Genomic DNA, 15,763 nt, shown 5'->3' with positions numbered 1-15,763 from the left:
CTTCCGTTTGAGTTTGAGTAGAGTGAAAGTTAGGTTTTTATTAATTTATTATATTATATTTTTATATAGAAATATAATAGCTGTATTATATTTTTATATAGAAATATAATAGCTGCATTTCTTTTTCTTAATTCAGTGAAATTAAATTAAATAAAACTCAGGTATAATAATTTTAATAAAATAAATTTTTGATCAATTTATTTTCTAATGTTTTTTTTAATATTAATTAATTGATTGTTAATTTATGTTATTTTATTCCTAACTAAGCTCAGCGAACACGATTGTTAAAATCTTACCTAATATTTGGATTACTACAATTTGAATTTACTTATCATTTGCAAAAATTTTTACAAAAATTTATTGTATAAACCATTTTATAATCAACTTTATATTGCTATTTTTACACTTATTTATAGGATCATTCAATTAAGATGTATGTAATAGGTCAAAAGTAAACAACTTATTTATATTTCACATAGGCGTACAGCGTTTACATGGCAGAAAATTTGATGCAGAATAACCCCCTCCAAAATCTACCCATACCCACCTAAAAAAAATCCCGCGGCTTTCGGCCGCGAAATTTTTAGACCTACGATGTTATAGTGATTTTATTTAAAAAATCTTATAATAAGCCACCATTTATAACCTTACAACAGAATTCTATTTATAATCTTTCAAGCCTATTTAGGGAAAAAAAATTTAAAAAATTTGTAGATGATAATCAACTTATATTTAAATAATGCAATCTTTTCATAATTTGGTTGATATTCACTTTATTTTCATAAAATATATATAAGTGAATTAAATGAGATAACATATTAATATTTCTATAAAAAAGTTCTAAAATATTGTAAAAAATATAAGATGAGTAATTTTAAAGAGGTATATTTAGCTTGATTCCACATACCTATATTACCTTTTAATTAATTAAAAACATGTATTGTAAATAGAGTTATTATATAAAATATTAGAATAAAATGAAATATACTATATTTTGCATTGAAATTATAAAATGTAAATTAAATTTACATTTTTTTAAAAGCGTATATATTTTCTGTGAAATAGATACACTGCTAATTTTATTAATTAATTGGATAACCTTATAAATGTTAATGCAAATTGTGTTATAATATCATCAATTGTAAATTTTTCAAAAACATCAATTTTGCTGGATATTAACAGTAAATTTTCTAAAAATGGGTCCAAAATTTTATTCCGCATGCGAGTTTTGTTTATTTTTACTTTACTCATGGCTCTTTCGGTTGAACAGGGAGTTGTAGGAAGGGTTAATAAATATTTATTTAATAAATTTAAATTAGAATAAGAATTTAATTGATTTAAAAGTCGGCATGGTAATATGAAGAATATTTTATCCATTTTTTTATTTTGGTCATGATTTCGCTATTGATATTTTCTATAGTAGTTTTTACGTTTGCAATACCTTTAATTTATTGATATTACAAATAAAATATCAATAAATTACTTTCATCAATATATAACGCGTCATTCTTTTTAACTTTCAAAAGATCTTCGCAAAAAATGATTGATTGAGACTCCAAATATAAAGAGCGAAAATCATTATATTCATCAACAATGTTTGGACATCCAATATGACAAATTTCGGATATTTGCCATCCTTTTATTTTTTCATTATCCATAATTCCAGCGGGAGTAAAAATGGATATTTGTGATAAAAAATTTAAACAATCATAATTAAATCGTTCATTTAGGTAATTAATTATTGCATTTAGCACAGCGAAAAATGTTTCCATTATATATCTATAAAAAAAAAAATAATTTAAAATTTTTAATATATTCAACTTGTTTTTTTTGTTCAACATAATTTTTTTTGTTCAACATAATTATTGAATTCTGTTTGATCTAATTTGAATATTGATTTCATATTATATAAATCAGTTATTACATTATTCTTCTTCAAAAAACTAGTAGATAAGGAATGTAATTATAAAAAAATATTGTCTCCATTAGCTATATTTTAAAATTATTTATAGAAATAGTAACTAATATTAACCTTTTTGTCTTTGTAATTTATTTTTTGTATGTTGTATTAATTTGGTTACCATAGCAAATCATTACCAACTGCCTGCATTTCAATACAAGCAGTGGCGTAGCTACGGGAGTGGTTTTCGGATTTGGACCCCTCCCAGAGCAAATTTTTTTTGAGATTATACGTTCAAAAGACATAAAAGTGATTTTATATGAATTATATTTTTCTGGTTTTGATGTTTGTGGAAGGATATTATATTACTATTGAAATTATTCTGGATAGTATTATTATAAAGTCATTGAGAATAATCTATTAAATTATAATAACATATTATTGATGCATTTAAAAAATATATTTATTATATATTATCGAAGATATGGTTATGATTTGTAAGATAAACCCGGCCGAAGGCCGGGCAAAAGAGCCGAAGGCCCGTTAAAGGGGGTCTGGGGGGTGAAGCCCCCATCTTTTATATGTATGGACCCACTCTAAGGAAAATTCCTAGCTACGCCACTGAATACAAGCCTCATGTTTACATTTCAATATTTCTTTCAAAATAAATTGACTTAATATAAAATTTTCATCCTTAATTCTGGATAGCAATGGAAGAGGTGCTTGGGTCATTAGATTCTTTTAATTCAACTAATGATGCTAAAATATGTTCATAAACATCTAAAATGATTTCTACAGATTTGTTGGATGATGACCAATTTCTGAAAATATATAAGTTTCATTAAAAATAATTTATTTACCTTGTTGTGTTTTTAATTCTTTTAAGAGATTTCTTGGACTTTCTCATTTGATATTTAACAAACACACCTTGACGTCTAACTCCATTCATAAAATTATATAACTCATTTAATATTCTCATTGCCTTTTTCATTTCAATTTTGCAGCCACAAACATGAGCAACTACTAAATTTAGCATAGATGGCTTTTGGAGCCTCTTTCAATATTAAAGCCTGCATTCCTTTGTATACTCCTCTCATATTCCCTGCACCATCCATACTTTGTCCAACCAAATAATCAAGAGGAAGACCAAGATCATTAAACTAAGAAAAAACATGTTTCTTTATATTTTCCCTACTGGTTTCTGATGTTGTAAAAACATGTATGATCCTTTCTACAGGATGTAGATGCAGATCATCTTCTATTACAAGCAAAGCTATGCATTCTTTTTTAGACACATCATATGTTCTATCTAATATGATGCTATAGGCACGATTCTCTTTAATTTTTTGAATAATGCTTTTTGTTATTTTTATCTTAATAATTTCAGTTATTTTTTTCACGTGGCCATATGACAGCAAATTTATATAAGGTCTCGAAATTATATCTGATTTTTTTCTCCACAATTTTTCGTTGTTATCCATATATGCACGTAAAGTTGGAACCGTTTTTGCCATTAATTTTATGAGGCACATAAAATTACCTTCATTCGATTTAGAACCACAAAAGGCTATATTACATTTTATAAGGTACATAATGGCATCGATAATATTATGAACTATATTACGATTTTCCATGATTATATCAAGCTTATTTTATAGCAAATGATCTTGAATGCGCTTATTTGCAAGCCAAGTCATGTTTGCATATTCACAATCTTTATGAAGAGAAGATGATTCGTGTCTCTCTAAGTCACGCTATGTTTTTCCAATTATTTACTCAAAGTTGAATCCAAAAAGTATTGGAATTAGGGCCACCAAACATAATACAATATAGACAAAAGACTTTGTCTAAAGTAGTGATATAAGATAGCCAATTTATGGGGTTGAGGGAACCATCTATATTAACCTTTCTATAATAGGTTATATGTTTAAAAAATATAAAAAATAAATACTGGTATAGAAATAATGGATGGGTAAAAATTAATGAAAATTATATATTATTTAAAACCTCTTGTGAGTAACAGGATATTGAAATTTATTTGTACATGGCTGACATGGGCCTACAGCAATTATGAAATTAATCAAAATATTTGTCATCCTAAATAATATGAAGTAATGGGTCATTTGATTCCTTCTTTTTGTATAGCTGAATAAGACTTGGACTTTGAATATCCTCATAATTTATTCCCTTCAAAAGTTATTAAATAAATTTTATTTAAATTTAATACCTCATGCAAAGTAAGCGCCTCACTGGAACTGGGGATTGGATGAGGAGATAATACAATTTATGAATCTTCAATAATGGAGATTTGCTATAAATAAAGAGTATAATTTGTTTACTTATAAAAAACTATATTTTAATAAAATTTTAGCCAAATGGTCATTTTATTCTTAGCTACATTATAATTAAGTTTTTAATAAATGTTGGAAATATTTAAATATCCTAATAATCATAATTTATTTTCTTCAAAAGTTATCATATAATTCGTATTTAAATTAAATACCTCATCATGCAAAGTAAGCACCTCACTGGAACTGGGGATTAGATGAGAAGATAATACAATTTGTGAATCTTCAATAATGGAGATTTGCTATAAATAAAGAGTATGATTTGTTTACTTATATTTTTAATAAAATTTTAGTCAAATGGTCATTTTATTCTTAACTACATTATAATTAAGTTTTTAATAAATGTTGGAAATATTTGAATAACCTCATAATCATAATTTATTTCCTTCAAAAGTTATTATATAATTCTTATTTAAATTAAATACCTCATCATGCAAAGTAAGCGCCTCACTGGAACTGGGGATTGGATGAAGAGATAATACAATTTGTGAATCTTCAATAACTGAGATTTTCTATTAATAAAACTATATTTTTATTAAAATTTTAGCCAAATGGTAATTTTTTTCTTAACTACATTATAAATAAGTTTTTAATAAACGTTTTAATTCTACACAAATACATGATTGAGAAAACAGGCATTAAAAATATTATGAAGTCCAAGATAAAGTTATCAGGTTACAATGGCAAGACGATACAAGTGATAGGTAGGGCACAAGTGAATGTAGAATACAAAGGGAATTCACAAATTTTGAACGCGTTAATCATAAACATTAATAAAATGTATTTATTAGGAAGATCATGTTAAAACATTTTGAAAATATTGAAAGATTCATAGGCATAATAGATGCAGATTAATATAAAACTATAATCACATGAAGAAATCATAAAAGATATTATAATGACTGTATAAACAATAGTAATCTTATAAATAAAAATTAGTATGTATAAAATTGTGAAATTCATGATGAAAGTATATTGTCTAAAGAAATTCTAATAGCTAAATAAACAATGATAATAATATAAACATACCTAATATAACAGATAATGTAAATAAAGGGAATGATATTCACACAGATAACATTTGAAAATAGTTAAATCCAATTCATATTTAAGGATAAAATTTATATAAAAAAAAAGTAAAAGAACTTTGAAATCTTAATTCAATTAAAGATGAAAAGATTTAAATTTAAAAATTCCTAGAAATTAACATTACCTTACTTTTATTATTTTACTACATTATATTAACTTAATAAGTTTTTTTAATACTTTGGTTTTAAATTATTATTATTAATTAACCTATTAAACATATTGTTAAATTGAACTTTATAAAGTATATATAGATATAAAAATAGTGTGATAAACAGTTAAAAAAAATATTTAATAATAAAATATAAAATTTATTTTCTCTATACCCTGCCTACTTTAATTTTATTTTAATATATTGGTAAAATTTTAAATAAAAAATAAGTTTCTATTAATTCACAAATTTAAGGTATATTTTCAATGATGTTTATTGTCTTTAGTTACAATAATAAATTAAAAATATTACTTTTATGTCAGTGACTTTTTTCGTCTTTTTTTGTAACTGGGCTTCAACTCCATTTGTTATATTATATGTAATATCACATTAAGGATGCCCAATTAATATTATCTATTGATGGCTACCTTTGTAATCATATCAGCTGGCTTTACATGAGGATGTTTATGTTTATAATGTTCATGTATCTTGTCACTTCTTTATTTAGAAGTTTTCAATTAATATAATCACATTTCACTTTAAATAAGTTCTGTTACTTGGCATCTAGAATGAAATAATTAATTATTTTTTACATATTATGTTTTTGATTATTCTTTGCTTGTTGGTATATGTTTCTAAGCATGACTAAAAAAATTACCTCCAAAATTTATCCTGCTAAAAAAATCTATAAATTTATTAAAAAACATAATACAAATATATTAATCTGTAAGAAAAGTACCAAATAGGAAATGTGTAAATATTAATTTGATAAAATGGTAAATGAAAATCGTTCACAAAGAAAGTTTATATTATTTATTAATTGAAAAATATCTTTACTTTAATTGACATTTGTCAGAAAATCAACGATAACCAACAATTAATGGATTAAAAGATTATAATTCAAATAAAAAATTACCCCCAAACATACCAATATTTGGAGACATTTGTCTCCTCCCCCCCCCGGCCATGTAGACGCTGGCCGCAGCGTAGTCAGTCCACCCCTGATTTCATTTAAACATTTATTTTCTATTATTTTGTACTCAAATATAATTCTTAAATTTTTTATTAATATAAATTAGTATAAATTAATTTCCATTAAATGCCTTGCCTCATCTCAAAAATTTGAAATTTGATACTTGAGGCCAATTAATTGTGACTGATCGTTAATCGTCGCCCTATGGTTAGGTTTAACATTAACCAATCGAAATGTCAAACAAGTAAAGAAAAATCTTCAGCTAATATTTGTAAATTTTAAATATTTACCTGTGAAAGTTGAAAATAATAATTTGTGCAAACTAGCTGGATAAAATTTTGTAGGTATTTACATTTGTAGAAATTAGACAAATAACCTAGTTAACATTGTTTATTAAAAAATGGGTTATTAAAATTAATATATATCTGGATAATTCACATTTTTAATTATAATTATTAACCAAACTATCTTAAACAGTCCAAGTCCAACTTTTTATAAGAACTACTTTTATTTTGTTACATTCTAAACATGTTCAAACTATTACAGAATAATATAATTTTTAAAGTACATGATTTTTCCATAATTTTATAGGTCAATGTATTTAGAGAAATAATATGTTTTTTGATTTTATTTTTGAATAAGTAATATAGGCATTATCAGGGTTATGGTAATTCCCTCCTTTTTACACTATATTGATCTATAAAAAATTAAAATTGGATAGTTTTTTTAGTGATTGTCAAAGTTAAAAAGGAATAATTTTTTAAAAATAAAAGGCATATTAAAATAGAAAGATTTTATTTTTAATTTTTTATTGAAACATAAAACAAGATTAATTTTAGTCATAGTCTGGATTTTCAAAATATAATAGACTAATTTTTTAGCCTCATGTGCATTTTTATTTTTGATCATTTTTTGACTTAGCCCAGAATTTAAAAAAATTTTTTTTAACCTAAAGCATTGGGCCCATAAAATAAAAAATTAGGAAAATTATCTTTTACAAATCATGATAGTAAACTGTGCCAAAAAATGAAGCTTTATTATTTAATTCCATATGTTTACATAAGATAAAATATTTTTATCAAGCAGGTTCAAATAGCATAAAATGACAGTTTGCTCAATTTATAATATGGGTTTGTATTTTTATTTTTTCTGGGTCCTTGTATTATAAATACCATTTTCCATTGTAGTTGACATGATTTTCCTGAAGAAGACTTTTGGAGATATTTTCTCTATAGGGCTTTAGGCCCACTTTTATAGGTGTTTGGGTTAATATTTAAAAAGATTGGATTTGCACTTGTTTTAAAAAAATATTCTTAACCATTTAAATTATAGTCATCTTTATTCATTAAAAAATTATAAATTTATGGGTACTCTAAAATTATTGTCATTTTTGTGCAGAGGGAGAGGGGTCGCTGGAAGAGAATTTTTATTAGCTTGAAATTATATTTACAAAATTGCTATATAGGTAATTCCCCTTTGCCATTATTTCTGTTTTTTAAATTTAAAAAAAATTTATTTTAATAAACTATACATAGGCCTATAGCTTATGGGAAAGGGGGATTCTTTCTTGAAAATTTTCAATAATTCATTAATATCATTTTAAGCATATAAAAATATTTTTTAACACTCCCTCTCTTTAAAGAATACATACAATATGTCAAACAGTAATTTTAAAAAAGATAACAATAAATAAAAGTTATATTTTATGATTCAAGGGAAAGACTTGTAACATCTCAGTTTTGCTAATATGGTTAAGGATATATGAAGAGACCTGACTTATGATTTGAGAATGTTTTATTATTTTAAAGCTAATGATATTTTATAATCATGTAATTATATATTTTACAGATAAATATCATGATTAAAAAATATTTGTTTCACTTCAAAATTGTAAACAATCGATTCCTAATGTATATATATCTCGATTAGAGATCTTTGCATGGCTGGTCTGTTAAAAAATTTTCTTGCCCAACCCATTATAATTGTTTTTTTTAAATGCTTGGTTGCCTATTAAAATTTTACGAAAAGTCCTTGGTTGTTAAATTTATTGATTTTTTCCTGACTAAAAGGCTTTTATATCACTTTCTTTGGCTCTCTATTTCTACAGCAACATTTTTATAAATCAATTGTGTTTGTGTTTGATATCTCTAATTTTGTATTGTAATTGGATTATATAAATAAATTGTTCAATTTGTTTGAAACTGCCATATTTTTTATAGATTTAGTATTTTAGTATGACCACACTTAAAATACAAAGAAATAAGCATATTATAATTTTTCATATAGTATTAATCAAAATATTAGCTTCAAAAATTTATATACGAATTGATCAGCCCTGCATTTATAATTTTTTAAATTTGTTCAGAACACTTATTTTTGGATGGGTCAGGCTTCACAGATTCTAATTTAGATATATTTGAGAATATCTCCAACTAGCACTGTTTAAAGCCATTTATCTATATCTATATATATAGAATATTTTTTAACCACTCGAATTTATGCATATTATTTATATTTACCATATGTTCACTTATAAAAATATATTGATCAAAACAATTTTCCCCTCACTTTCTGACCAATTTATTTTGGGTATTTTGTTCTTTATGCAAAAGGCTCTGAGGTTTTATATAATTGATAAGTTTATCTCTCAATGCTAAGCTTACCTATTAAACTTGATCCTGGGCTTCTAGAAAGATTAAGCCATATAACCTACCTCACTGCTTCTGGGGCTATACAGGATGGGGTAAAATGGTTTGTAAAGCAAAAATAATTTCTCAAAGTAATGACCTTATAAAATATTGTAAGTGGGTTTCTGTCTGTTAAATCTGAGTACTAAATCAGGATATTTTTGCATATTTCGTTATATTTAATATAATAAATCTAGTGATGAAACCATTTATATGACGTTATTCCTAGTCATAACGCATGGAAAACTTGTAACAGCTGATTAATATATAGGACTCACTACCTAATCATGTATGAAATTATATTGAAACACTATAAAACGACGAGCAGAGCTTATGTTCTTATATATTCAATATAAATGGTATTATTCTGGTGACAAAGCACTCTCTAGTTTTGTAAGAATGATCTATTTTTATTGTGCTCTTATTGTGAAGACAAATATTTTTTCAATTAGTTATAATTTGTATTAATAAAAATGGTTTCCATTTTATCCCTGGAAGGATGACTTTTAACTTGCCCAGACTATAAAAGATGGGAACTGGGAAGCCTGGATTTTTTATTTTATATTCTAGTAAGGCTATTCTATGTCAGTGGCGTATCCAGAATTTTCTTGGAATTTTGGGGGGCTTCGCCCCCAAACCTCCTTTTACATGGCCTTCGGCCAGCTTTTCCCCAGCCTTTGGCCGGGTCTTATGTTCCAGCTATTCTATTAAATTATTCATAATTTAATAATAATTATATTTCTATTTTTAACTATTATTTACTAATTCTTGCTTATGGATATTACAAGCCTATTTTTTATTATTTCAAGTTAGGTATATTATATTTAATAAAGTTTTTTTAAATGTAAAGTTGAAATAAAGTGTGATGTCATTTTTTTTATAAAATTTGCTTTAAAAACTAGCCTCAGCTTAAATTCTCATACATTATAAGTAGAATATAATTTTTTTATTGAAAATACTAATAGTAGTGTGTATAAAATATTGACTAGTAAATAATTAAATTAACAAGTTTTTTTAACTTCTTATCAAATACAATATTATACAAAATATTTTCCATAATTATAATGTGATTTTTAATTTTCGTGTGAACGTTGCCAATTCATCAAGAATTTCGTTTGCAGTTGGAACCAAATCTTTGTGGATATTTAACAGAGCTAACCCATTTAGCCGAGATTCAGTACTTCGTAAATATGTTTTCAACTTTCTCAAGTTGGAAAAAGACCTTTCATTCGTACATATTGTAATAGGCAAACATGCAAGAATATAAAACAACTTCAAAATATTAGGAAATTGAGCCAAGGTTTCTTTACACCGATTGAGCGCATCAATAGCATGCTCAGGTTAAATAGCTAAACGATTTTACCAATAGTAGCATTAGAAAACGAAGAAGGATCTTTGGGTAATAAAACTTGAAGATTGCTAAAGGCTTGTTTTTTATCTAAAATCCGAACTTTTATTTGCGATAAAAAAGTATCTAAGAATAGGATGAAAATGGATATTTTATAATATTCTTCAGTTGAGCCAATATTTATTTTACATCTCAATAATGGCCTAGGTGCTAGACGAGGTTTAATTAGTGTTATATCATAAAATTTAGCCTTCGATTCAACGTCTAGATAAATATTATGAAAATAATTATCTACATTCATTCTTATTGTATCTACCTGTTCATATATATTTTCCGCCAAATCAATAACCTGAAACAAATCTAAATTTGGTTTTTGTAAATTTCTACAAAGTAGTGAGCTAAAAATAATTTATTGATGCAATTAGCAGCAATGATAAACTCTGATTGATCAATTGAATTCAATAATGATATCGCTTCTGACGACACATTACTTTTTTTCATGCTCAGCCTTATTTAACTTTTGTATTTCTATTTCTTCTGTTCTACAAAATGGAAGTAAAAATGAAAAATATTTAAAAAATTATAGATATTTATTAATAATTAAAATATTAAAAATACTTATTAATTCTAACTCACTAATAATTTTGAATTTAATAAAATAAATATATATAATAAAATAAATTATCTTTTGATTTCAATCTTTTTGACTAAATATTTTTCCATTTTATTAATATTTTTGAATAATATGTTGGAAAATTGATATTCAAATATTTGTAAAATTTTGATTGGGAGGTGAGGGGGGGGGGGGGTAAAATTTTTATTAGTTTAAAATGATATTTATGAAAACAGTCAAATGCGATGGGGGGGGATTCCCCCCCCATTGGTTACGCGCCTGTTCTATGTTATGATTTTAACCCATAATAAAAAATTAAATTTTATCCTGCCATATAATCCTGGTATTGAAATTTTTCAGAATAAAAGCAATATCTCTAGAAATATGTAGATTTTACTGCATATCCATCCGATCCATTATTGGCTATTCTACAGCCAATGATTAATACCTATTTTTTTTCTCCCTATTTTTCACTGGTCATACATTAAAATTTTAAAACTAACCTCCAATAGAAAGAGAGATTTGTTTTTCAATATACCTATTAGTAATATATTTCCCAAAATTATATATAATAATTTGAATTAATTGTATGAAATGAATGGATAAAATACATTGTAAAAAGAAATGAAATAGTTATCCTTCCCTCGGAAAATTCTGGCTATCTATGTGTGTTTTACTTTAGTATTTATTACTATTTTAAAAAATAATGTTCACCAATATAGATTAAAAAACTTTAATTTTTTGTAAATATTGAAAGTGACTTTTGGAGTCAGTTTAGACTTAATTCTCTTAATGGTTTTTTAAATACTATCCTTTTTCAAATTAAATTTTTTTTTGGCTCAACTTATTTGAATAAAAATATAAAGATTTTGTTTAAAATATATTAACAATGAATATTTTAGTTTCTTTAAGCATCCCCCCTCCCCTTCTCACCTAAATAGAAAGAAACCAGTGATATCTCTGGGAATAAAATGATAAGATCAGCTTTATTAAGATTAAGTTAAAAAATTTCTTTATTAGATATTATATTTTTCCATGACTCAATACACATGATAGATAATCATATCATCATAATTTCTCTTTGTTATTAAGTCAAACTACCTTGAAAAATGATTGATCACAATGAGTTGAAGTTGATTGAATTGATCATATGTAATTATTGAACTGAGGCATATACCAATTGCAAAGACTAAATTGAACCATGAAACCGACTCTAAAGACCAACCCGCCATAAATCGGGACATTAATATAGACGAATATTATTATTAGTTAATAATTTATTTATTTTTCAGTTTAAGGGCCGGGTGTGTGCGCCTTGTTCAAACCTTCAATAAACAATTAAGTTGTCACCACACTAGATCAATTCGACATTACATTTGTTTTTCCACGATATTGCGCAATGAAAAATCTCAATTCTCACTTGAAAAAATACTTAAATGTCTGAACATTGGGATATTATCCCGAAAATATTCGACAACGACAAATTCCAACAACAGATATGATCTAGCCATAGTAGGTGGGGGCATAATAGGTTTGGCTACTGCTCAGGAGATGATATCCCGTTATCCGACTATGAAAATTGTCGTGGTTGAAAAGGAAGGCGAGCTGGCAAGTCATCAAAGCGGTCATAATAGTGGGGTAATACACGCCGGTGTTTACTACACGCCCGGTACACTTAAGGCTAAACTCTGCGTGCAGGGCGCTAAAATGGCTTATGAATTTTGTGATGCCAACGGGATTCCTTACAAAAAATGTGGTAAGCTCATAGTCGCCGTTGAGATTAAAGAATTATCCTTACTCGACAACCTCATGGAACGAGGAATCAAGAACGGTGTGCCTGGGATCAAAATGATCGAGGGAAAAGATATCTCTTCCATCGAGCCTCACTGTAAAGGATTAAGAGCCATTCATTCACCTAACACGGGAATCGTAGATTGGAAACGCGTGTCCCAAAAATATGGCTCTAATTTTAAACGAGCCGGTGGAAAAATTATTCTCAACTACCAAGTCATCAATTTTAAAATGAATCCTGTCAACTCTGATTACCCCATTTTAGTGAGAGGTGAAATGGGTCAAAATAAAGGAATAAAGGATATTCAAAGCAAATACGTGATAACTTGTGCTGGTTTGTATTCAGATAAAGTTGCCGAGATGTCGGGTTGCTCTTCAGACCCTAAGATTGTTCCATTCAGGGGGGAGTATTTAATGTTAAAGCCTGATAAGCGCCATTTAATCCGTGGAAATATATATCCAGTTCCGGATCCTCGATTTCCTTTCTTAGGGGTTCATTTTACCCCACGAATGGACGGTAACATATGGTTAGGTCCTAATGCGGTTCTCGCGTTTAGCCGTGAAGGTTACTCTTTTCGCGATATAAATTTTGGAGATATGTTAGATTATCTCAAATTCTCTGGTTTTCGTAGCATGTCCTATAAATACCTTGGGCCGGGAATAAAAGAGATGTATGGATCCATATTCCTTAGCGCCAAAATTGCGGCTCTAAAGCGATACGTACCTGAGTTGAAAGCGAGCGATGTAATGCCTGGACCGGCCGGCGTCCGAGCTCAGGCTTTGGACACTAGCGGTCAGCTCGTAGACGATTTTGTGTTCGACAGTGGAAAAGGTGTCCTTGGAGAACGCACTCTACATGTGAGAAATGCTCCCTCTCCTGCCGCTACTTCTTCCTTAGCCATATCTAAGATGGTTGCTGACAAAGCCCGTGAAAAGTTTAAACTCGTCGAACCCTTAAAAAATAGTCATTAACTAACGAATTAAATTAAGATATTTTACTGTATAAATGTTATTTATACTTAAAATTTTATTATGCGGGTGAATATTTTAGCTATGTTTATTAAAAAAATGCCATTTTTCAGGAAATTTACAAAAAAAAATTAATTATATATTTTAAATTTATTTAATGATATTTATTTTATATTCAAAAATGATTTTTAATGGTATTATTTACTACATTTTGTGTTAAACATTTTATAAATTATTGAGCTTATATTTTCGATAATTATTAATAAAAAAACTATTATTTTTTGTAATAACTGCTTCCGATGATCAATTTTTTTATATAATAGAAAACTAGCATTCACAAATAGTAATAAATCGAAGATTACAATATATCCAGGCTTGTTAATCGATCCTTTTCTTATTTAAATTTCTGAAGGAAATTTTTTCAAAATTAACTTATATAAAAATAAATTAAAAATGGTGTAAATTTGTAATTGAATGATATAATATAACATTTAGAATATATCTATTTATAAAAATTAGCCTTTAACAATAAATTTTTCCCAAATTATTATCCCTCATCTTTCATTAAGTACATGTTCAGTTTTACTATACAAGGCTCCACAGGAGCACTTGATAGCAAATGTGTGTTATATACACTAAATATTTTTTTAAAATTTACATAAGTATTAAAAATATTAAATTGGATCATCATAAATAAAAAAAATTATTAATGGAAAGATCATTTTGTGAAGAATTTTTCCCCAAAAGGGTATCTATTTCATCCATATGAAGTACCTAAATGTGGTTGATCCTGGAGATTTTCCAAATGTGCAATTAACATTTCTTTTACTAACAGATTTTGTGGCAGATTAATATAAAGCCAATTTGGCTTAAATTTTGAGTGAATTGCTGCTAATATGTTACTTTCATCATGTGAATGAGATTTATATTAAGTAATGATAACTAATTTATTATTTAATAAGTGTTGATTCATATAAATCAGATATCTGCAAAACTTAGCCCTTTCAAATTTTACAGTCAGACCTGGTCCATTATCTGTATGGTATTTATATTTGAGCCATATCATAAATATTGATTAAAGTTAATATTATATTTAGACTTAATATACAAAGAAATAAGCATATAATTTATTTTCAAAGAATATTAACTTAAAATTCTAAACTATGACGGTGCTGGCCCATTAAAATTTTACCAGATATCAATGGTTTATTAGGTCTGGACTGTTAAAAATATTTTACTAAATTTGTCAAGATCATTGCAATTTTTTAATAAATTTTGCAGATGATATCTATCAATATAAAATAATTGCATAAAAATTTAAGTTATCTATTAGAATGGTTACATTTAGCACTTTATATTTGCTTAATTGATATCATTTTCTTCTCTCCGCATTTGTGGTTGCAACAAGGTTCAGATTATGACAACAACGTTGAATAATTGGAAGGCTAATAGTTGAATTACTATCTTCATTTTCTCCAAAAATATAAAAAAAATATAAAATTTATTTTAAATAATTTTTTTGTTAAATATAAATATTACTTAAAGGCCTTGACAAAGTTGGTGCCATTTACGGTCACCATCTCCACCACCTTATTATTAATTTTATAAGCCTTATAATACCCATAATTTTCTTAGTCAAAACATACGTTTGCCTTCAAATTATGCGCCTCAGTGCAAAAGCTACTGATCTTATCTTAAAGATTGGGTCCAGCCAATATGCAGTAACTCCGATAAAAGCCTTAAAACAAAACTTTATAAAATTAATAAATATAATATAACTTCAATCACCACTCCAGCAATCAGTAGTAGTGCATTATATAAGACTTCAGACAAATCTCTTATAAGATTTATGGTCATATCTGTAAAGGTAATAGATATTTTGTTTTCGAGGACACAT

General features: G+C 26.6%; 1 protein-coding gene across 3 annotated transcripts; it reads left to right on the top strand.

Annotated features, from left to right (window-relative positions):
• The first annotated feature begins 6,582 nt into the window (after positions 1–6,582).
• Positions 6,583–14,080, top strand: LOC135925324 (L-2-hydroxyglutarate dehydrogenase, mitochondrial-like). 3 transcript variants are annotated; one of them, XM_065460588.1, is made up of 2 exons: positions 6,583–6,702; positions 12,399–14,080. In XM_065460588.1, the coding sequence occupies exons 1-2, from the start codon at positions 6,692–6,694 to the stop codon at positions 13,867–13,869; spliced, it is 1,482 nt and encodes a 493-aa protein (XP_065316660.1). In that variant the 5' UTR covers positions 6,583–6,691; the 3' UTR covers positions 13,870–14,080. The 3 variants fall into 3 exon arrangements, with proteins under 3 accessions (XP_065316660.1, XP_065316661.1, XP_065316662.1); XM_065460589.1 differs by having other exon boundaries at positions 6,678–6,798; positions 12,399–14,078; XM_065460590.1 differs by lacking the exon at positions 6,583–6,702 and adding an exon at positions 6,788–6,802 and having other exon boundaries at positions 12,399–14,078.
• Positions 14,081–15,763: the final 1,683 nt, after the last annotated feature.

Source organism: Gordionus sp. m RMFG-2023, chromosome 2, assembly GCF_954871325.1.
Source record: "Gordionus sp. m RMFG-2023 chromosome 2, tfGorSpeb1-WG-v2, whole genome shotgun sequence".
NCBI classification, from domain to species: domain Eukaryota; kingdom Metazoa; phylum Nematomorpha; class Gordioida; order Chordodea; family Parachordodidae; genus Gordionus; species Gordionus sp. m RMFG-2023.
The sequence above is the reverse complement of the archived record's forward strand: the minus strand, read 5'-3'. Positions and strand labels throughout refer to the sequence as shown.